General features: G+C 38.0%; 2 protein-coding genes and 1 pseudogene across 2 annotated transcripts; 1 reads left to right on the forward strand and 2 right to left on the reverse strand.

Annotated features, from left to right (window-relative positions):
* Positions 1 to 3,688: 3,688 nt before the first annotated feature.
* Positions 3,689 to 7,231, reverse strand: LOC125201205 (putative xyloglucan glycosyltransferase 12). Its single transcript, XM_048099223.2, has 5 exons — positions 5,923 to 7,231; positions 5,519 to 5,827; positions 5,066 to 5,356; positions 4,863 to 4,976; positions 3,689 to 4,757 (listed from the first exon to the last, which is right to left on the reverse strand). The coding sequence occupies exons 1-5, from the start codon at positions 6,643 to 6,645 to the stop codon at positions 4,116 to 4,118; spliced, it is 2,079 nt and encodes a 692-aa protein (XP_047955180.1). The 5' UTR covers positions 6,646 to 7,231; the 3' UTR covers positions 3,689 to 4,115.
* A 2,226-nt stretch (positions 7,232 to 9,457) lies between these two features.
* Positions 9,458 to 11,042, forward strand: LOC148932865 (UDP-glucosyltransferase 29 pseudogene; annotated as a pseudogene).
* A 4,560-nt stretch (positions 11,043 to 15,602) lies between these two features.
* On the reverse strand, positions 15,603 to 23,513 carry LOC125205365 (uncharacterized). The gene is made up of 4 exons (XM_089065263.1): positions 23,185 to 23,513; positions 18,301 to 18,381; positions 17,939 to 18,113; positions 15,603 to 15,992 (listed from the first exon to the last, which is right to left on the reverse strand). Exons 1-4 carry the CDS (start codon positions 23,511 to 23,513, stop codon positions 15,729 to 15,731), a joined length of 849 nt encoding a protein of 282 aa, XP_088921389.1. The 3' UTR covers positions 15,603 to 15,728.
* Between the last annotated feature and the right edge of the window lie 1,802 nt (positions 23,514 to 25,315).

Here is a 25,315-nt window from a genome sequence, read left to right on the forward strand (position 1 = left end):
TTTACTATATCTTTATTGTTATAGTCACGATGTACGCACCATTAGAATCGTTAGGGCCCTCACAAACAGACACACTACATGGACTACAAATATACCAAACTTTATTATTCATAGTCTCACCACTAAGGTATGTAATTATTTATAATTTCTTAAATCTTCAATTTCATATGTATTTATTTAAATTGTGATATTTATAAAAATAAAGGAAAGGATTCTAATTTCAAAAATTACGTACTCCTATTAAAATTAATTCACTATAATTGCGATATTTTATTTGTTTATTTATTTTTAATTTGATCAACCCTACTCAGTTCTGCATAATTTTATATTCCAAATTCTAATTAACAGTTTAATTAAAAAGACTTGAATGCAATCATTGTTTTTCTTGTTCACACTGCCCCTCATGTATTGATCATTATAAGGGTTTATTAAATAATTATCCCAATCATTGTTTCTTGTTCACAGTAGTACTTTTGAATATTTTGATCATTACAGAGGCTAAGTAGCATGACAATTCTATTCTTTTTCTTTTCAGTCCATCAACTAAGGCCTGCATTATATGTATGAGCCCAAGTATTTGTTGGGCTTACAAATCAAGTGATCCAAGTCCACTCAACGTCCTAATTAATTTCCTGAACTAATAAAAATAAAAGTTCAAGGTCAATACATAAAAGTAATATTTGCCCTAATATTAGCTGGTGATAATAGTGCTAAAAAAATTGAAATTATTTGTGGCACTACTCACTAGTAGGTCACGCCACCAGCCTTATTTATTGGTACAGATATATCACGAAACATATGAGGTCACAATTATATCTTCATTTCAAACCTTGTCTAGGCTTTAATTATATGAGCTGTACCAAATTGGACTCACACAAATTCTAATAGCCCACACATTATTTTGTGATCGTATTCAATTTTTTTTTCACTTATGATTTAATATATTAAAATGTGTGACTGTATAATGACAACATTTCAAATATTAGGTTTAATTTATTGAAATATTGAGAGGTTGGGAATTTATCTACTATAAGTCATTTTCTTAATTTTTTTGGATGTGACTAAATTTAAAACAACATGTGTTTGATTTTCTTGAAAAGGTTAGACATTCTGGTTAAATGTTGGGCGTGGATGAATTTGAACCAACATATTTGGAATATTTATTGTTTTAGAAAAAAAATATATTTACATTTAATAATTAGATAATGAAGAAAATAACTTATGATGGAACCTAACGCAAACATTTTAAATGTTTTGGTTCCAAATTCGAGCATAAACTCAATGAGACGCCTTAGGCCCCTACCACAAAGTTCTCTCTTTTTTTTTTTTGAAATTTTGACATTGTCGAAAACTATTTTCAGCCCTCACCAAACCAACGAGACTAAATCACCAGAGATCGATTGATGGGAAGAGGCTGAAATTGCAGAGGAAAAGGAAATAGCAATGGTTGCAGAAATAAATTAAGACAATAAGATAAATTAAGTAGTATACAAATTTAATCTCTCAAACTAAACCAAGAATAGAATTTGCTTGGTACTAAATTTGAAATCCAAAACCAAAATATAACTCCACGTTTGCTCATCTCCCCTAAAATCTTCATCACTTGCCAATTGCCACAATATTACTTGAGATTCACTTCCAAATATTCCAAAAAAAATAAATCATAATGCATTTAGAATCTTTAAGATTTTTATGAACTGAACTTTCAAAATTAAAAGAAATAAGAGAAGGAAAATTCATTATGGGTAAAACCAATAAACAATTAAAACTTCTACAAATTGAGTTTGGATTTTGGACCACCTTGAGACGCTCGAACCATAGCTAATATTTTATTTAAATAAAAAAGAAAAGAATTGTTTAAGGGATTTGAATAAGATAAATTGGAAAAGTTGGTTAGACTGTCCCTATTAAGGGTGATGTGGATGCTTGATGTTTGTGAATAAAATTTATGTGTGGACAAAGCTAAGGTCGTATTCTTACACATGTGTAAAACAAAAAAATATCTGGTCACCGTTTACTTCTTTAACCACTTGCTTCATATATATATGGTCGATAATCACTAGGATTTAAATTATTACTAGTATTTTTTATTTTTCCCTTAGTGCATATGTTGCTTTATTGTCATGTCCTTGTAGAGGACCTAGCTAGTTTATTGGTATCTTTTATTTTAAACATAAACTAAATATAAAATATGATGTTCTAGGTGGTGTAGTAAAACACAATATTTTTGAATTCTTTATTTTAAGTTATTTGCAACATATTGTCCCCATACATTTACTTATTCACAACTTATATCAAAATGTTTTTACACTTTTTTTCATCCCCTTCTAATTATGTAAACTTAAATAATATCTATTTTTTTTCTTTTCTCACTTTATCGACTTTACATTAAAGCATATTTCTTTCATTATCAAGGTCATTGTTTGTGAGACGATGTAGTACTTAGCTTCACTACTACTATCATAATCTCAAAGATTTGAATAATTGAAAACGAGACAAAGGTTAGGTTATTCTCTCCTACTTCAAGTCAGGGACATCAGTAATCACATACATCAAAACTGCAATTATTTGTACTATTCACCTCAATTTTTTCCTCGTAACTCCAACACGTCAGAGCACTTATCACTATGTATAACACTCTCGCAGTGCACACGCATATGGCGTGCATCGTGGGGAACAGTGTTCAAATGCTCGACATCTCGTCGGGCACCTTTCCTCCAACGCATACGGTGCACTAACGCCGGGCCGTGCGCCTTATGCCACCGTTGCAAATACCCTACAAAAGGGAGGAGAAAATGCGTTGGCTAATAGTTAATGCTGAGTAAGAACTAGAACACATTGTTCAATGAATGTCCATTCATGTTTCTTAGCTGCAATACAACAAATAGGGCCTTCGTCCATTAATAATCATTAATTTTGGTGCTTACTTATTGATTCAACTCCTATTTTTATTGTGACAGACAAATTAAAAATTAAATGCTGGCTAAAGAAGGTAGAGATAGTAGATTAGTAACATAATAAAGTGGTTGGGAATTATTCTTTGAAAGGTTAGACTCGAAACTGTATAGCATATTAGCATCCTCCTCATTAAATGAAAACATTTACCATATGATTGTACAATGCTGTTTATTTTGTAGATTAGTTAATGAAAATTACAAAAAATGAATTATCCGAAAATTATAATCGACATTCACTATTTTATCATAATAGTTTGCACTAAATAAATTAACGCTACACTAAATGTCTAAATGTAAATCCAATGCTATTTTATTGACCGTCATGAATGTAGGGAAGGTATCCAAAGAATTAGACACATCCAATCGCCAAAATTGCAAAGTATAATAAAATATTTTAGGGAATTTTTTAGATACAGACAGAGAATAGAGTATTCTCTTTTTAGTGTGACATTTTAGAGTGTGCCAATTGCCAAATATCTCATTTCTAATGGGACGGAAGGAGTGCTAGACATGCAACTTTTTTAATAATATTAAACCTCATAATTTTCTAGAATTTTAAAACTACAGAATAAATCAGAATTCGCAAATTTTCATAATTATCCTGACAATTTAGCCGTTTAAATATCTCATATTTTGATTCAAATTTAAAAATTATATGACATACACAAGTTACAAAATTTGATCAAGATAAATGGATGTATTATTATATGTAACATTTGAACAAAGTGAGGTAGGATAAAGAGGAGAGAAATCTCCATCCAACTCAACAAGTGAATCACAATATATAATATCAATGTGAATATGCATATATATCATCACTATTTTCCTAAATCCTCAGCTGTGACTGTGAATGAACGATGAATTCTTCTTACAAAAGAATATTACCCCAAAAAAACAAAAGAATCCAAACAAGAAAACTAACAATGATCATCGCCATTCCTCTACTCTCCCCTTCCCTCCCCTCCTCTTCAAGGAGGAGATCATCCCATCCCGCGCCTTCCACGACAAGGCGCGCAGACGCAGGGAGAAGACGACTTTCATCCCATATATTCGCGTATTTCTCGTGTTCAAGTTCTTGTCGTATAATAAATCTTTATCTCAAGTATCCACGTACCGATCCAAAGACGATTTCTCTACCGATTTACATGTTTTTCGCCCCTACGCGACTTGCTCACCGATCAAATCTAGGCCGACGAGCAAGAAGGATATCCCTTGGAAGAGCAAGAAGTAAAAGTGGATACCTTGCGCCGACAGAAGGCTTCTTGCCGAGGCCGTGAGCAGAAGGAACGCGAGAGCCAGCTCTTTCGTGTAGATCCGGTTGTGCTTCTTCTTTTTCTCCTTCTGAGCCGCGAGCTGCTCCTGCTGCATGATCTCCTCGCGCATCTCGTCCAGATTAGGCTCCGAGTTGTTCCTGTGGCGCGTGGGGAGCTGGTCCTTCTCGACCAGGGCTATGAGGTCGCCCTCGGACGAGCGCCCGGATTTCTTGGTGACGACCCACTCGTACGCGCTCCCGAGCTGGAAGAGGCCCGAGATCATGGCGTTGAATTTGGTCACGGACATGGTGTTCTCGAAGAGGAGGTAAGGGACGATGAACGGGAACGATTTTGGAGCCGGGAGTATGTTGAGAAACGACATGACGGCCGGTATATAGCAAACGACCCACGACGGGAGCGTGGCTTCCGGAACAAACATGGTCATTGGGAGAATGATGCAGAAAAGTGTGAATGAGTAAAATGGGAGAATAAGTTTTCTTAGCAAGAAAAATAGGAAGATCATATTGGCCTTCTTCAAAATGCTTATCTGAAACATCACATTTCACATACATATCATTAGCTAATCACACCAAAACTTAATCTTGAACACATTATTACATAAAAGGGGGGAAAAGGCTCTCTCTCGACGTACCTCTGATCGGATAATGGCAGGCAAACAGAGACGGAACAGCTGCATTGGGCCGGAATGCCATCTATGCTGCTGCTTCCGGTAAGCCTCATATGACTCGGGAAGTTCACATTGGCACTGGACAGTCAAGAAAGCAGCAACATTACTAAATACCAACACACACAAGAAAGCAACAAAAGGCAAAAAAGGCCTTCAAAAGCAGCTACCTCAACATCATTGAGGAAAACAAACTTCCATCCGTGAAGATGGGCGCGAACAGCGATGTCCATATCCTCGACAGTGGTCCTCTCCAACCACCCGCCCGACTCCTCCAACGCCTTTATCCTCCATATACCAGCGGTCCCATTGAAGCCAAAGAAATTCAAGAAAATCCCATTAACCTGCTGCTCCACCTCGAAATGAAAAGCCAGATTAATCAGCTGCAACCGCGTAAGCAGATTCTCATCCTTGTTCACAAAGGACCACCTTGCCTGGACCAGTCCTACCTCCTCATTATCCTACCAAATCCAAAGTGAAACCAAACTTTTCATTCACAAATAAGCATATCATCGTGACATAATCCAAATCACATTACATCACAAGATAATCAAATTTAAAGCATGCCAAGGAATTCAAGAATTCAAGAAACAGACACATTCAATCAAAAAAGCAAAAGATACCTTAAAGTGAGGGATGGTTCGCATCAGAAAGTCCGGACTTGGCTGGAAATCAGCGTCGAAAATGGCAACAAATTCGTAATCTTTGACATAGCTGCAATTCATGGCTGACTTAAGATTGCCTGCTTTATACCCCTCCCTAATCACTCTATGTCTGTATATGATGTTGGCACCATTCTCCTGCCATTTATGAACTTCCTCCTTTATCATCAACTGCGTTATCGGATCATCCGAATCATCCAATACTTGAACCAACATCCTCCCCTTTGGCCACTCCAAATTGCACACAGCAGCTATAGATTGCTGATAAACCTATCCCAGAATCCCCAAACTCAATAAAATTACAAAACAACACATAAATCAAGAATTCAAGAATGTGAAGAAAAGAAAGCAATACAATTCAATACCTCTTTCTCATTGCACATAGGGATTTGAACAAGCACCATGGGGAAATAGCCATCACCATCACCAGACTCAAGATCCACAATGCAGTGTTTGGCAACAGGCTTAATGTTCCTGAGCTTAATCCAAAGGCAACCCAAGCAGAGAACAAGCCTATCCAAGCTCTGGATGAGGAAGAGGACTATACAGAGATGAATCAAAAGCTGCAGCGGCGGAGCGAGATACCTCACTCTGATCAAAACCCAAGTGGAGTAGAGCGAATCAAACGCGCCCTTAACCACCGCGGCGTCGGCCAAGCTGTATAAATCCGGCTGCCGGAAATGCTGCCACCCTTTGAAATAAGCTGCCATTTCGAAACAGAGCAGAAGCAGAGACAGCCACAGGAACGCCTTGATGCAGGCGAAGAATCTCGACTTGGAGGAGGAATCCAAGCCGTCGGTGCGCCCCGAGGCGACGCGGCGGCGGACGGCGGAGGTGAGGGAGACGAATGCGGCGGCGATGGAGGTGAGGCAGCCGGCGGCGCGGTGGGCCTTGAGGAGGAGCACCCAAGTCAGCTGCTTGGCGTTGCGGTTGCGGCCGCCCTTCGCCACGGCGTCGTTCGGGCAGATGAAGTCCTCGTCGGAGGGGGACTCCAGCTCCACCATCGACCAGTTGTTCGGCTTCTCCATTTTCACCACCACCGGCGTGCCTCTGTGTGACTCCTTCGCCCACCACAGAGATGGGGCCATTTTTTTGCTCCAAGATTGAATCTTTCGGTGGCCCTTTTGCTCGAATAATCAAGAATTGGGGGAAATGCAGTAGAAAGGTTTGAACTTTGAGTTGAAAATGGAGGGAGAGAGAGAGAATGCTACCAAAGATTCATTTTTTATGACGCGTGGGAGTTGTGAAGGAAGCTAGACGTCTCCAAAGCATTGGAGACATTGGTGTGGAGAAGAATTATTTGCAGAGGAACCATAAAATATAAGGAATTGCAGAGGAGAGAGAGATGGATAAATATAAAGACTGTTGAGCAAAAGTGTAGTACAAAAGGAGCTTTACATTGCATTAACATTCATTTTACAGCTAATCTAGAGAGATGGGGTTGGAGGTAAATGCAACTCAAATGGAATTGAAAATTTTGAATTGAAAAAAAAGGGAAAAAGGAAAAGGTAAATCATGAAAATACCCAAACTAAAACCGACAGCACGTTCTTGTAATACTTCTCCACTACCAAACCAAAAACCCTCATTTCATTTTCAAGAGAACAATTTGAAATCTTTCTAATTTCTCTAGGAGAGATCGGAAAAATGCACAATTGCGATGAGATTCTTGGCCTTTTAAAAGGGGACAAAGATTAAGAGGCCAATCAATGAAATAAGATTAGATCAACCAAGAAAAAAAATTGAATATACCGACAAAATGTTGTGGGCATTAGGGTTTTTTAATAAGAAAAATATCCCCAAAAAATCTGTAGATAAAATGCCCAGAACCAGAAGAAGGAATTGTGTGGAATCTGGAGATGTATGAATTTGTGAAAATACCCTAAAAGAGAAAATACGGAAGTCAAAAGAATTTAATGTATTTAAGAATTAAACCTATTAATCAATTAGGAAAATTACGTTAATTTTGATGGAATTAATGCTTTTTGTTCATTTCACTTTACTGAATTGAATCCATCACATAAAAATTGGATTCGTTTGATTGACCAAATATAACGAGAATGGTCCTAACATTTTTGCAACTTTGTCTATCATTGCATGTGAATGCGATAATGATATTTCAAATCTATTTATTTATTATTTTAATTTCCAGATTGTTAGGAATAAAATAATCGTTATTTGTGTTTTATTCAACGACTTAGTCAGGGCGTTAACTGTAAAAACAGGTATTCGGATATAGTTGTAGTTTTCCAAAGTGTATTCGTGTTGACATATGTTCAAATGAAATTTTGCCACTTCGATACCTAATATTTATTTAATTTGGAGCCAATAACCTAAAAATATGAAATTAGTTTGTTTTGGCGTATTAGGATAACTTATGCTACTATCACAGTTTGCGAATTTTAAAGTAATTTATCTCTCTTTATGTGGCCGGTTGACTCTCATAATTTTATTATGAGGGTAATGACACTTAATTATTCCTCCATTTACTTAAAAATTTATTACTACCACCTAGGAGTAGTAAAGTAATTGTGATAAAATAAATATACTTTCAAACTCCTATATAAAAAGTATTACTCTCTCTGTTCCATAGTAATGGAGACGTTTTTTTTCAGCATAGAAATTAAAAAAAATTGTTAGGTGAATTAAGTAAGGGAGAATAAAGTGGAAAATGAAAAAAGATAGATAGATTAATAGAGAAAAAAGTAAGAAAGTAAAGTAGGTGTGAAAAATGTGTTAGACTTTTACTAAAAAATGAAATAACTCTGTTATTATGGAACGTATCAAAATGGCAAAATGACTCTATTACTATGGAACGGAGGGAGTACTAATCTTGGAATCTCAATAACTAAATCATTTTAATATATCGAGAAAAAAATAAACTTAATTACTTTCAAGAAAATAGTTTGCAGATATAGGTGAATTTATGAAGTCTTAAATTAATCCTAGTGAAGATTATCTAATAGACGAAAATTTGGGGAAAGTATAATTAGTTTCGTGAAATTTTGTTTTTGAGTTTTTATTCTTCTAATTTTTAGAAGATAAAATGACACAGTTTTATCACTGTAAGCTTTTATTGATTCCGGATAATTACGTCAATGTGACAATGTGCATATAGTGCTAAATTATCACTATTTCAAAATGGAATATACTACTGAGAATCCGTTCAAAGCCAAGTTTTTCAAAAATAAATTAAAAATATGTGGTGGAGTAATGTACAATACTACAATGGTGCTTCCTGACATCATATAAAATTTAAAATAGCCGTTCGATTTGTCGAAAATAGCCCTCAAGTTACTTGAAGCACCGACAGTATTTTACTTGGTAGTAGTAACCTGAATCTTAATTGACCATTTTCGTAAATTCGCGCAAAGGTGCGACAACCACAAATAAATGCGGTCCTACGACGGAGATAACAACATATTTAAAACGTTACAACAAATAAAATATTTGTATTGAAATACTATATTATACTCCTATACACATTATTTTATTTTATCTTATCCCACGTCACTACCAACCGCTTCGCCCCACATTCAATATCACGGTGGACATGTAGTTTTCGTTGTACAGTGTATCCATTTTTTTGACCATTTAATAAAATTATTTGAGTCGATCGAAATATCATCTTTGTATTTTTATGATAATTTTCTCTATTTTGAATATGGAAAATTAAATTGTAGAAAAATATGAATCTTGGTCTAATTTTCATCCAATTTTATTTTTCTCAACTTTTTTATGGTGAAATATCTCAATTTATTACTTGTAATAGTATATTACTAATTTGATGCACATGTTTATCAATTTTATAACACGTCCTCATTAACTTTTTTTTCGGATACTGCATTACATACAAACTTTTGAACAGTGAAACGAACCAGAATTTGACCAAACTTCATAGTTTTTCAGACGTTCCGTATTCATATATATATATATATATATATATATATATATAAACATTCAATTACAAGAGCTAATTAAACCAATCTCCACTCTCTCTTTGTCTTTGTCATTGTATTGTCATTGTCATCGTGATGAATTCACAAAAAAGCAATATGAAGAAGAAGAAGATACTAATGTTCCCATGGCTAGCCCATGGCCACATCTTCCCCTACCTCCAACTAGCCAAGAGAATCCTCTCCACCAACAAAGACTTCCACATACACCTCACCACCACCGCCGTCAACATCCCCTCCATCACCTCCTTCCTCCACAAACACTCCCTCCAAACCTCCATCTCCACCATCCCCCTCCACCTCTCCCCCACCCCCTCCCTCCCCCCTCACCTCCACACCACCAAGAACCTCCCCTCCCACCTCCAACTCCCCCTCATCCAAGCCCTCCAAACCTCCCAACCCTCCTTCTCCCTCCTCCTCTCCTCCCTCCTCCCCGACCTCCTCATCTTCGACGTCTTCCAGCCCTGGGCCGCCTCCTCCGCCGCCTCCCTCAACATCCCCGCCGTCCACTTCGCCCCCCTCAGCGCCACCACCTTCTCCTACACCCGCCACGCCTACAACTCCCCCTCCCTCCCTCCCTTACCCTCCCCCAACCCCCTCATCCTCCGCCCCTCCGAGAGACAAACCCTAGACTCCCTCTTCCACCTCCTCCTCACTGAGGTCTACGGCCGCGGCGAAAACTCCACCCTCATCAACTTCCAACTCTCCTCCTCCGTCGCCCTCCTCCGCACAATCCCATCCCTCGAACACAACTACTTAAACTACCTCTCCGACCTCCTCCCCACAAAAAAAATCCTCCCTGTCGGAACCCTGGTTGACGACAACAATGAGAATCTTGACGAAGATGATAAATCCGACATAATGAGATGGTTGGGAGAGCAAGAGGAGCACTCCATCGTCTACATTTCATTCGGGAGCGAATACTTTTTATCAGACAGGGAAATATCTGAGCTGGCAAAGGGTCTCGAGATCTCGGGAGCCGGCTTCGTGTGGGTGATCAGGGGGAGAGAGGAAGCGGAGGTGGTGTTGCCGGAGGGAGTGAGGGGGAGGGGGAGGGTGGTGGTGGGGTGGGCGCCGCAGGAGAGGATATTAAGGCATCCGAGCGTGGGAGGGTTTGTGAGCCATTGCGGGTGGAGCTCGGTGATCGAGAGCGTGTATCACGGGGTGCCGGTGGTGGGGATGCCGGTGAATGTGAATATGTTTGTGGATGTGAAGATGCTGGCGGCGGCGGGGGTGTGTGTGGAGGTGGAGGGAGAGGAGGAGGGAGGGTTTAAGGGGGAGGAGATTGGGAAGGCGATTGATGCGGTGCTGAGAGGGGAGAGAGGGGAAGGGCTGAGGCGGAGAGTGAAGGAGGTGAGTGAGAAGATGAAGATGGAGGATGAGGCAGCCATTCATCAAGTAGCCGATCACCTTTGGCAACTCTGTTGCAAGAGAGACGGAGAGACATAATTTGTGTGCTTTGTATCTTTTCATACTGTAATATGATCTTTATAATTGAATCAAAGAGCTATACGCGTTGTCAGATAAGAATTGTGGTGACTTTGAAGTCACAGGTTCAACCTTTGTCGAGCAGGATGGATTAATTATTAGAACCCAAAAAAAAAGCCTATCCCCTAGCAAAAGTATTAAAGGGAGTATTAAAGGGCTTCATACATAAATGAAACCGCAATGAAAATAAAAAATCATTTTCCAAAATATAAATAACTACTCCTAGTCTCTTTCTTTCCTTTTGTCCCTTTCATCACCCAATAATTTTAGTGCACTACTCCTACCGCATCTAGTTGGGATGAATTTACGAAATTGGAAATTGCCTAAGTACTCCTATAAAACTGTCGGTGCTTGCAGTAACTACGGGGCTATTTTAAACAAATCATCCACTATTTAATCGTTAATAATTTAATATGGTGTCAAGCACCTTTGTATATTACTACTCCTCTCGTCCACTATTAAAATCTTATTTTTCTTTTTTTTCGTCCGCTGATAAATATTCCATTTCTCTGTTACTATATTTACTATTTAGTAAGTGAATCTTAGATTCAACTAACTCATTCACTTATATTTTATCATAAAATCAATATATAAAAGTAGGATTCACGTTACACTAATTTTTTTTTACCCATTTTACTTTATAAAGTCAACTAAATTTTTAAAACACGTGACGATCAGATATAAGATACTCCCTCCGTCCCAATTTAGGAGTGTCAATTAGTTATGACATGAGTTTTAAAAAATTGGTAGTGTGTAATACTAAATGAAGTGAGTTGGTGGAAAATGAGATGGTTTGACTTTTGGGTTTTTCTTTTTTTTTTTTGGTTTATTTTTGTATAGATAATGGCATTTGGGTGTAATTTTGATGAATAATAGGGTAAAATTTTATATCCAAATATGGAAGATTTTAAATGTGACTCCTAAACTGGGACGGACTTTTATGTCAAAATGTGACTGTTAAATTGGGACGGGAAATCAGTATTTAATCATGGACAACGGAGGGAGTACTACTATACTAGTGTACTTCATGACATTTTTAAAAGTAATTGACTTAACCGGATATATGATTATAGTGTCGTCGCAAAAAAATTTATACCATTATGTAGAAAATATATATATTTTTAAAAATGTTCGTAAACTGAAGATATAAATTGAGAGTGAAGTATGTCTACACGTATGAATGTCAGCTTAAGTGACTATGAAATAATGAAAAAAAAACTCTATCTTTTTCCTCATAAATTTAAAGCATGATTTTCGATGAAGTTTCAAATTAATCCTTAGGGCATCCACTATAGGGGCGGCGCGCCGGCCGCCCCCTTCCCGGCTACGCCGCGGCGGCGTATAGTGGACTAGGCGTCCGCCCCGGGGGCGGACGAATTGGCTGGGGCGGAAGGGCCATCGCCGGCTTTGCGGCGAGGACAAGCCGCATGAGAGAGAAGCGCGGCGGCCGCCGCACCTATCTATTGCGCGGCGAAACCGCCGCGGCGGTCGCCGGCTTTTCTTTTTTTTTTTTTTTTATTTCGAATTTATAAATATTTTTTTATAAATATTCCTCCCATTTTCATCTTCTCTCCACACACTTCTTCACTCTCTATCCAAATTTTCTATCTCTAAAACTTTTCAATTTATGGATGATTTGTGGAATCAAGCATGGGATTCTTTGATTCAAGAGGTGCAGAGGGAGGCCGACGAGGAGGCGGCGGCGGCGGCGATCCCTCGTGAGATTCGTCATCGTCGGACAATCCCACGAGACCATGTCGGAGCGGTTGAGCGGCTTATGGCCGACTACTTTAGTGATGAGCCTCGTTACCCGGCTGAGATTTTTCGTCGGCGTTTCAGAATGTCGCGACCGCTATTCACCCATATAGCGACGACATTGGCGGACCGGTTCGAGTGCTTCACGCTCCGGAGGGATTGCACTGGCCGGATCGGGCTTTCTACTTTGCAGAAATGCACCTCTGCAATTAGGCAGCTTGCCTATGCCGGACCGGCTGATATGTTCGACGAATACCTACAGATGGGTGAGACGACTAGTCTAACTGTGCTCCGGCAGTTTTGTAAGGGCATTCGGCAAGTCTTTGGTCCGGAGTTCCTACGAAAGCCAACCCCTGATGAGTGCCAGAGACTGCTAGATATGCACGATGCGGTGCACAGTTTCCCCGGGATGATGGGCAGCATTGATTGCATGCATTGGGAGTGGAGAAACTGCCCGGTGGCGTGGAAAGGCCAGTTCACTACCGGTTTCAAGCAGAAACATCCGTCGATGATCCTCGAAGCCGTTGCTGACTACCGTTTGCGGATCTGGCATGCATATTTCGGTGTTGCAGGTTCGAACAACGACATCAACGTTCTGCAGTCGTCGCCTATCTTCAATGATGAGTGCCGGGGAGAGGGTCCAGAGATCAGTTTTGTAGCAAACGGCACGCAGTATCGCAGGGGATACTATTTGGCAGATGGAATATACCCTCGTTGGCCCGTATTCGTCAAGACACTTCGGCAACCGGCTGGCGCGAAGAGACAATATTTTGCGCGCAAACAAGAGGCCGCTAGGAAAGATGTTGAGCGAGCTTTTGGTGTGCTCCAAGCGCGATGAGCCATTCTACGCTGCCCCGCACGAGTGTGGCACGAAGATGATGTCGCGGATATCATGGTAGCGTGTATCATATTGCACAATATGATAATAGAAGATGAAGGATTTGCTGCAGAACGTTGGGCGCCGGAAGATGGTGCAAGTACAAGTCACGGTGTTGCCTCCGCGCCGATACAGATGGGTGTACCACGTAGTGATGAATATTTGATCCAACGTTTCGCTGATATACGCCGGAGCACAGCACATGACCAACTCCAGGTCGATTTAATTGAAGAGATTTGGGCACGTAGGGGAGGCGGCGTAGCATGAACAACATGTGTGATTTCCGTGGATCAAATTTTCGTTGTAATTTTCCTCTCACTTTAAACCGACGAAAATTTAGTTTTCAATTTTAATTTTATTGCACTAGCCGTTTTTCTCGAATTATTTTTAGTCCGATAATTTGTAGATTGAATTAAAAAATACAACAAGAAAAATAAAGTGAAAGATGTCCACCAAAAAGTGTCCATTATTGCTACGGACACTTTTTTTTAGGCTGTGGACAAATAAAATGGGGCTATGGACAAAAAAAAAAGTTGTCCACCAAAACTTGTTCACCTATAGTGGATGCTCTTGATACTATTCCAATGTGCAGGTTCTAAACTATCAATACTTCAAAATGGAATATACTATTGAGAATCCGTTGAAAGCCAAGTAAAAGTTTTTCAAAAATAAATTAAAAATACGTGGTAGAGTAATTTACAACCGTTTCATAGTATGAAAGTGACACAATATTAAATTACTATTAACAATTAAATAGCTGTGATTTGTCGAAAATAGCCCTCAAGTTAGTAAGCACCGACAGTATATTTTACCAGGTAACTTTACCCTCAAATGTCCAATTTTGTAAATTGACGCAAAGCCGCGACATCCACAATTAAATGGGGTCATATGTGAGAGACAACAACGAACGTTACACAAATAAATTATTTGGTCTTTTTTGTATAAGTTGTTTATTTTATTTACTTTGTTCGTATTGCTACCGTGGCCACACGTCAATTCCAACCGCTTTGTTCCGGATTTTATTTTATTTAAATTATAGTAATTGATTCGATCGAATCAGCTTTGTTCCGGATTTTATTTATTTCCTAAATTGTGATTTCCAATGATTAAGTATGATTTTCCCCCAAATAATGGTTTATCTTAGATTAGATAGCATGTTAAATAATGGATGATAAAAAGGACAAAAGGAAGAAAGATGCTCTTTTTATCAATATTTTATTAGATTTATGACACCAATTTGCTTTTGTACGTATTTTTATTTTCTGGGTGTGGTTGCAATACAGTATGATTATCTTCTTTAATTTTTTAAACATATCAATTCTAATAATGTTTATTTAAGACCAACAATATCTATTTTATTTTTATTTGTTTACTTTGTTTTTGCTCAACAAGAAATAAATTCATTTTTACCTAACACGACACACGAATCAAAATCACTTAAAAATTTAAAATCGCATCTATGAAAGAGTGTATTTTTTAGTTTAAAAATTAATGTCTTTTATTTACAACAAGGGTCATTACATAAGATAAGCCTCTCATGCATCCCTTCTAACATACTAATACGGAGCTTTTCCGGCACACTGTACTCATTCTAGAACGCATATACAAATGTTATAGATGTGAACTTGATAAATGGAGCCTCAGAGCGCAGTTGATTGGCGATCCAAGGCCGATCTGACAACCTTAGACCGGGATGCTAAGGGGATCATTGTTCTCACAAAAGTTGCTTTATTGTATCACCTAGAAAATGGTTCATTTGATATGCATACTCTACTCTATTAGGACATAATAGGTGATATGCTTCACCTAGTATGTCCTAATAGATTTATTGAATCGCCATTGTGTAGTTTCCTCCATTTGTGTGGTGCCATCAAGATGGAGAGACATACAGAGCAATTAAACTAATAGACTTTCACTCTTTACCGATTAGAAAATAGCAAATTCCTAATACTAGAGTTGCTTTTCAAGAATTAAAGGACAATCATATATCAATTGAAAATGCACCAATATGCAGAAGGTGAACAATATGAATTCCACATCACTAACATTTTGAAGATAATAGTCACTAGAAAAAATATAGATTGATTGATAAAAGTCTATGATCCCTTGAGTTTCTTGGAGGGACTAGCATGAGCATCAAGTGATTGAAGTGGGTGGGTGGATGAGTGAAGCTTCATTAAAATAAATTGAATGAAATGATGAGCCAAATGATCAGACCACAAATTTTGATCAACCTTGCACAGAGAGAGGAGCAATAGTGCGAAGTATCGAACAAAGAGATACAATAGATGTAAATGATGACCCTCCTCTGGAAAGGATAAGGCAGACTGATCGTGATCACGATGCTCAACAGATTGAACCTTGGCTATCACGAATTGAGCTAAATCAACATTCCAATCATCGGCCCACTCTCCTCGCACATTGTACGCAACCTTCACCATTGACATACACGTATCAACTGTGAGTTTGATATAACTATCCTCAGAACGCAGCTGATCGGCAATCCAAGCACGATTTGATGTTTCACCCGATTTGCTGACAGAGATGCTCTGTGGCCTTTTACGACGGGGAGGAAGGGGCGGTTTTCCGGCGGCGGCGGAGGGCTTCGCATCAATTCTGCACAAATTAAAAGAGAGCGTGAGAGAGAGAGAGAGATATGATCAGAAAGGCAATGCCGATTTGACCTTTGACGCCGGGGAGGGAGCGGCGGTTTTCTGCCGGAGGCGGAGCCCTTTTCCATTAGCGACACAGATTTGGGGGTACAGAAACAAACACAGCTTTTTTTTCACGAAACATGTATGATTAAATGAAATAATCAAAGCTAAAATTTAAACAATTTAAATTAGTTAAAGAGAATCACGTCATAAATAGGTTTTTTTTCATTTTATTATTGGTTTAATTAACATTATATACCTAAGTACAAAAGGAACATTGATAGAATTGAAATTCATAATCTTTAAATCATACTACTAAAATACAGAGCCTGTATTAATTTACGCAGTTTCATAGGTCAGAAATTTATATAACTATGCGCAACTATTTGTTTCTCAAAAGTAATTTGATCTCATATAAAATTAGGTTGCAATTATTATTTTTATTTTTTTCATTTAATTTTATTTGAACTATGGATGGCAAAAATCCAAATTCTAATAAGGTTTTTTAAATTTGCTAAATCAATATTTTTGACTAATATACTTAAAATTCGGTCCAAATCTCACCTCTCCACTACCCCTTACGGTTGCTAGTCCAACTGAGGATGATGGAGAGATTCAATACACCATAAATAGACTTGCGATTATGTGAAAAACAAAACATCAACCATCATCCTACAACCAACATACAAACCATAGCTCCTAAATATAAGAAACACCCACTTACATTCACAATCATGGTCTTCAAACCAAAACACATACCCACAGCTGATAGTAATTTATTTAAAGGGCAAAAACAGATGGTGAATTGGATATAAAGATAGTTGCAACAAATATACAATGCAGATTGTGGCTTGCTAAGATAAAATTCCTCAACATTAACTGATCTTTGGTTTCTTGAACGATACAGCATCAACATCAAGTGGCTTCGGGCCATGATCAACAAAAACAGATGGCGATCTCTTGACTTGTCTTCCGAAGCTTATTTTTACTAATCGAACGAGATGATGGGTAAAATAATAGCATAATTGATTCTCCAGGCATACTTAATTAATGGCTCGTGCGAATAACTTAGCAGTGACATGCAATAAATAGGAAGGGGAAGCCGCCAAGATGCAAGAACGATGATACATGTTAATCCCGATAAATTTTCATCAGACGTTACGATACCTTGTATAACCACCAGCCAAGGCTCAAAGATCAACTTGTATTACAACCTAAAAACAACACCAAAATTTTAAAGTTCGGATGATGATGAGAGTAAAAAGTTGAGAATCTTGAACTAGTAGGAATACTGCTCACCTAGAGAACTTGTTTGCTTCTTTTGTTGATGCAAGAAGCATTGTATGCTTCTATGTTGTAGAAGCTAATAGATTTAGTTAAATTTACTATGTCCTAATAGATTTAGTTAATTCTAGTTTCCTCCATTTCTGTGGTGCCAACAATACAGAGCAACTAAAGAAATCAACTTCCTCTCTTTATAAATTAGATACAGAGCAATTAAAAAGGCAAATTCTAAAACTAGAGTTGCTCTTGAAGAATTAAAGGACAATCATATATCAAAACATAAAATGCACCCATCACCACAAAGTAATAGAGAATCAAAATGCATAGGTCAACAATATGAATTCAACATTGGAGAAGATAGTTTTAACCTTGGCTATCAAGTATAGAGCCAAATCAACATTAAACTCATCAGGCCAGTCTGCTCGCACATTGTACAAATCCCTCACCATTGATACACATATCTTAGATGAGATTTTCACAAATCTACCGTCAGAGCGCAGCTGATCGGCAATCCAAGCTCGATTTGATGTTTCACTCGATTTTCTGCCCCAAAAAAAACAAGAGATGATGAGAGAGATGGCCAATTATGTGATGAGCAAGGCAAGGCCGATTTGACCTTTGACGGGGAGGAAGCGGCGATTTGCTGGACTCGTCATCCACTCTGCACGCAAAAGCAAGGGATAATGAAAGAGATGGCCTTCTGTGTGAATTAATTATAATTGGATTTCACCTTTTACGACGGAGCGGGAGGGGCGGGTTTCTGGCGGCGGCGGAGGCCTTCTCATCGATTCTGCAGGGGGGAAAAAGAGGTTAGAGAGATGGATATGTAAAATTCGGCTGATAATTAAGGGCAAGGCATCGCCGATTTGGCCTTTGACGACGGGGAGGGAGGGAAGGTTTTCCGGCGGCGGCGGGGGAGGGCTTCTCATCAATTCTGCACAAATTAAAAGAGAGTGAGAGAGAGAGGGAGATAGGTATGTGAATGTCGGCTGATCAGTAAGGGAAGGCCAATTGAATTTGACCTTTGACGACGGGGAGGGAGTGGCGGTTTTCTGGCGGAGGCAGTGCCCTTTTCCATAACAGAGAAAATGCGGGAGATTTGGGGGACGGAAAAAAAAATACAGTGCTTAAAACGCATCTATCGAAGAAGGATTTAATATGGATCAAATTCTCTAAACAAAAAAAAACACTCCCACCGGTCATCACAAGTGATATACTCCTTTTTTTTTTTTCCATAAAAAATGAAACGTTTTTCTTTTTGGGATGTTTTCTAAAATGAAAATAACTCTCTCTCTACTTTTTTTATCTCTCTTACTTTACTCTCTCTTCATTAACTCAGAAAACAACACTAAATAAAATTTCGTGCCGATTTCTAAATGTTTCATTTTAAGTGGGATAGAGAGAGTAGTTTTTTTGGACACGGGATTTAAGAAAATAATATATAATAAATTAAAGTGAAGAGAATAAAGTATGGGGGAGGAAAAAATAAGAAAGATTAAGAGAGAATAAAGTAAGAGAAAGAAAAATCTTTGAGCCAGTTGTCCTACCGGTGTCTATAAATCAGCACGGGGAATTATCACTGGCTCCGCCGGTGGATACCCTTGGTAATTACCAAAAAAAAAGTAAGAGAAAGAGAATAAAAATAAGAGGGACAACCCAAATTGAAAAGTTGATCACTTATGGTGGGATGGAGGGAGTATTGTTGACTAGGTATAGAAAGATACTACTTCTATTACGTAGTTTAATAGGGATACTCTCTTCGTCTCTAAATATGAGTCTCATTTATTTTTTATATGAATTTAAAAAAATGTTAAGAAAAGTGGATGGAAGAAAGTTAATGGAATATGAGTCTCACTCACTTGTGTGTATTAGTTTTAAATTATATGTAAATAGAATAAGTTAATAAATGTGAAACATCTTTACCATTTATTTGAACTGAGACTTATATTCACGAACGAAAGATGTAAAATTTTTTTACTATTCACTCTAGAGTTTATCTGATTTTAACCAGATAATTTTTTTTATTTGTTGTTTGATAACTGAGATTGTTATATGAATAGTAATAGGGATGTTAAAATTATAGGGTTAGGCTATATTTTTTCAACCTAAATATAAAAATGGTATATAAATTAATTATTGGTATATTTATAATTGTGTATTTATAAATGAATATACATAATCCTCGTGATTCTTGGCATGTTAATAACTTAATGTCATGCATTTTTTCTTAAGTTCGGTGCTACACTAGTACTTTTATTTTATCTGGATTGCGGTAGGATAAAATGGTTTTAACTTTTAGTTATGTCAATAAATATATATTGTTAGATTTCAATGTATAGTAACTGTGTTCCTCAGATCGCATGTAGAGGTGATTGTAAATTTGCAATGAAAAATCTAGTAGACTCGGGCATAGTAAAAGGTTGAGAATAATATTATATTTCAATAATTACTACTATATTAAAAAAAAAAAAAAACATTATACTAGATCATACGATTGTTCACCTTTTAAAAATGTTCAAAATTATTCCATAGAAATAGCAGCAAAATAACATTTCCTTGTGTTGTGTAACACCAAGGCATCATTCAACTAATCATCTCATGCATTATTTTGAATTTATAGAATGATTACAGCTGAAAAAAATGAGCAGTATTGAAGAAATATATCTAATTTCTATTAGTCCTTTGAAATTTTTAGCTTCTCCAAATAAAACCACCAATGTTAATTACATCATTGACATAATCATGAAATTTGCTGAATATAATGACATACACATGAATGTAGTGTGTGAATATCTTTTCCTAACGACAAAAAAAGTGGAATACATAAGCAATTTTTTTGTCTCACAAGCATAATTTAGGTTGAAAAAGTATAACATTTCAACATAATAGGGACTTTAATTAATTTGAATATAGATAATGCTTTCATAGTTTCATCAGTTCTTGCTTTTGTAAAATTTATATATGTGACATTTCAACTTAATAATTTTTTAGAAATCTTAATGAAAACGAAAGAGTTAAATTATATGCAAAAACACTTTTATTCTCTACAAATTTATTAATATATTTTTTAGAATACATAAGTTTTAAAGTTATTTTTTTTCAAGAGATTATATTCAGAGGCGTATTTTAAAATCCTGTATTAATACTATATGTAGTTGCATAACAAGTAAATACATCTGTGGTATAGTGGAAAATGGGCTTTTGAGAGGCCCGTGTTCTAAATCTCTCGAACAACATTCCCTCGGTTCATTTTTACTTTAACTCACTTTTCTCTAAATAAGAATTATCTTTTAATCTATATCACATCTAATTCAAAGTAATTTATTTTCAATTCATATTTAAGTTTCATCGATTATTTTTGTTACCAAATATTTACTGTAATTAGTTTAACCACTAACTTGCTCTTTTTTAATTTAATTGTGTCACCTTTCATACTTATTTTAATTAATTATTTTTAATAGATATTTATATGACTAGTATAAAGTAATACTCCATATTTTTTGTTATAGTTTAAAAAACCTCAACATAAATTACTAAATTCAAATAAGTATCATTACTTATAAAACTAACCTCCTCGATATATTTATATCGATATAATATAGTATTTCTAAGTTACAAAACATGGATACTTGTATTTGAAATGTATAATTATGTGAAATCGTATAATAATTTTTTATTTGGAAATTTTTTGATAAAAAAAAAATAAAGACAAAGATTTTATTTTATAAAATAGAACAATTAAAAAAACATAACAAAGAAAACAAAAAAGATTAGCCAAATTTTGAAATTTTAAGTTGGCAATTATATTTTGCACCCTAGATAAAAAATCCTAGACACGCCACTGATTATATTTATAATATTATAATAATTTTATAAATATATACTTTTATCATTGTTTTATATTTTCTCTGTCTCATGCTATTCGTTCTTTTCTTTTTCCGCACATTCTAAACTATTTGCATTATTTCTATTTTAATCATGAATTGTCGTATTTAATTTAAAGAGTCATTTTACCATTTTGGTTTATCCACGATTTATAGAACCATTTACTTTATTCCACTTTTAGTAAGCAAATCACACAATCCACCAACTTTTTACACTCACAATCCAATATAAAACTAATACTTTAAATGGGTCTCACATTCACTCACTTTATCCTTTTACTTTTCTTCACAAAGTCAAACAATTTCATAAAACTCGTGTCGAGTCAAAAGGGCTTTTAAATGGTCCCGGAGGGAGTACTTTTTAAATTGTGAATCTTCATTGTTTGTTGGGAATAATTACAACCACCTATTGAAATGAATAGAGATAATTAGACAATTCTCAACTCAGACACTATACTAGTCAGGTATTGAATACCCTAAAAACGTGGAATATGTGGCGGTATAATAAAGAAGAGTAAATGTCATTTGTGGTCCTGAACATATAACGATTTTATGATTTCGGTCAAGAATATTATTTTTTAAATTATTGTATCTAAACAAATGAAAACGTCTGGATTTGGTCCATCTTGGACGTCATCGTCAAAAATTTGACGGTCAATCAATTAACTGAATTTCGACCGGATGAACAATTTTAACTAAATAATGTATTCTATTTTTTTGTCATATAATATTATCTTTATTCACCCACCATCCGCAATGGCAAAAGTGCTGGCCAGCCACACGTTTGCTTCTGCTGCTCGCGGATCTCCACCACCCACTTCACCAATCCCGTTGTTGGACGCCTTAGTGGATTGAGGGCCGTTTTTATATAATGAAATATTACCGGTTTTCCTTTACAATCTACCATATGATAATTATAATAAAATATTAATGACATATGTTCACGTAACTTATGAACAATTTGCCACATATCATACAAAGCTATATTTTTCTAATCCAAATGAAATGATTAATCTTAATTGCCTAGTTATATCAAGCTCCACTATCTTATATAGATATATTATATAGATATATAAGGCGTGTAATCAAATATTAACTAATTTATAGTAATAACTAATAACTAATATTAATTTTATATCTTAAAAATATCAACACAAAGATATAAATTTATCAATATTAAATGAGTATTCTTGAATTAATGACATAAATTCTTAACACATATAGGAGTAGTAAGAGAAATTTTATAAGAGACTGATACAGATACATTTGTGGACTCATCTCAGCCTACCACGGATGACGTAGCAGGGCCGCGCGAAGCAGAGGATCTGGAGGAAAGCAGCGAGGAGGAGAGGAATGAGCCGAGGCGTACTCTATGCCTAAGGCAGAAGCCGGCATGGTTCGGAGACTATGTTTCTAGTTAGAATTATTATTAGCTAGATCTTATTGCCTTATGTATTTTTGAATTATTTAAATTTTGAACTCTTGAGTCGAGCAAATTATAAGCTCCGTTTCGGGTTTTCTTGTTTGTTCTTTCCCGGAATGATCGAGTCGAACCAAACCTAGGGTCCTTAGTATAAATAGGAAATTTGTATATTGAAACCTTAAGAATCAATATCACAAAAATTTCCTACTTTCTTTCCTTTCACGTAACAAAACAGTCCGCCGCCGCCAACCCTAGTGGGATGGCCCATCCCGACGATCCTGTTCGTCGGCGTGATACGAGTACTTACGTATCATCTTGTGCTTTCACCGGATCTCTTCCTTCCGACACGATGTCGATCCATGGCTCGGGTGTGGGACGCACCGAACCTATCGGCGTGACGACGACGCCATCGCACCCGCTGTTTGAGTCATCGGATCCGGCGGTATCTGCCCTATCGACACAGGTGGTGCAACTCACGGCCTTGGTGTCGGAGATGCGATCGCGGATGGACAACCCTCGCGATTCGCTGATTTTTGGACGACCGCCGCCATCCATACCGTTATCAGTACCACCATCATCGCACGCTACGAGTACCTTTCCGATGTTCACGTTTACTCCGACGGCAACGGTGAGCATTCCGACACAAACCTAGCCCCTTCCGCTGTTTTCGTCTGGGATCCCTCAAAACCTAGGCATGTCGCAGCCGATCTCCATACCATCATTCAGGTTTCTTGATAATGGTGGTTCAATCCCCACGGCAACACGGTTCGCGCAACCACTTCCGCAGCCGTGGCAGTTTAGTCAGCCAGAGCAACAACCATCAGATCGTCTACCGCTATCGCGCCCGCAGACGGTGGGCGTTTCGTCATGCTGGGGGCCACCGAGGCCAAATACCACGTTTAGATCGTTTCAGGCTGAACAAAGGCGACCTATGATTAAAATGGAGCCTCCGAGGTTTGATGGCACAGAAGTTAACAATTGGATCCGTGGCATCCAATTCTATTTCGACCATGTGGGCACGCTAAAGGCCGAACGTCTCCATTATGTGATCATGCTCTTTGAACCGAGCATTGCTGATTGGATTTGGAACTATTGTTCGAGTCATGATTTCGTCACATGGACAGAGTTCCTAGACGACGTCCGCCGACGTTTCGATCCTCAATGCTATGTTAGCCACGTCGGTCTCCTTAAGAAACTCCAACAGACAGGTACGCTCTCCGACTATCAATTAGCTTTTGAAAAATTGCAAACTAAAGTTGTGGGTGTCCCCGATCACGTTTTACTTGATTTGTATGTCGCCGGGTTGAAACAACCGATCCAAGACGAGGTACTACTTCACCGCCCAGCATCCCTAGCAGCTGCGTTTGCGCTAGCCACCCAATTAGCGTATTGTAGGGCAGAAACTTCGCCACCGCAGCCAGCGTACAGCCGCCGTCAGTGGCAAACGCGTGACTCCAGGGTCTCTGGTCAGCCCTCACAACCGGTTTCCGCGAGCCAGGCATCGCCGGCTCCGGCTAACCGTGCATCCTTTTCCGCTCCCCGTCCCAGCGACTCAACATCTATTCCGATTGTTCGGCTTTCGGCAGCACAAAAGGCAGAACGCAGGCGCTTGAACCTGTGTTTTTATTGCCTGGAGAAGTGGGTTGCCGGCCACGTCTGCAATCAGCGCCTATTGGTGTATATGGGTTTATGCGAGGATGAGGACGATCCGATCGAGACGGTGGAGGAAAATGTTGCTGAGGAGGAAGTCATTACAGCAGACTTGTCTCACTTATTGGCAATGGAGGGGAGACGACAATCTAAATCCTTAACCTTATCTGGGACAATTGAGTCAGAACCAGTGGAGGTCTTAATTGATACTGGGAGTTCTCATGACTTCCTACACCCGCGCATCGCAGAAAAACTCCACCTTCCTCTGACTGCGATTCGACCCTTTCGAGTTTATGTGGGGAATGGGGCTTCTCTATTGTGTTCCCAGCTGTGCAAAGCGACATGCCTATCCCTACAGGGTACACCATTGTAAGTGGACCTACACGTCCTACCGGTTCATGGCCCGGATGTGATACTAGGCATGGAGTGGTTGGAATCGTTGGGCAGGGTGACCACCGATTTTGCAACCACATCGATCGAATTCGTCAAGGACGACAAGCTCATTGTTCTTTCGGGTGTGCTGCGAGCTCCCTCCATGCTGTCGCTCAATTCATTTGTTTCCTTGATGTCGCACTAGGCAGTTTTTGAGCTTTATGAAATGATCTAGACCCCCCATCACCGGACACAGAGATGTCGAGCCCAGTGGAAGAGCTCCCGCCAGACCTGCCATCGGCGATCAGCGCTATTTTGGCTCGACACCAGGCGGTTTTCCGCCTACCGAGCGGCCTGCCACCAGCCAGAAAATTTGACCACCGCATCCACTTGCTTCCTAATAGCAAACCGGTCAA

The sequence above is a fragment of the Salvia hispanica genome, chromosome 2 (genome assembly GCF_029641045.1).
Source record: "Salvia hispanica isolate PSC_SH4W2 chromosome 2, Shi_PSC_v1, whole genome shotgun sequence".
In the NCBI taxonomy this organism is placed as follows: Eukaryota; Viridiplantae; Streptophyta; class Magnoliopsida; order Lamiales; family Lamiaceae; genus Salvia; species Salvia hispanica.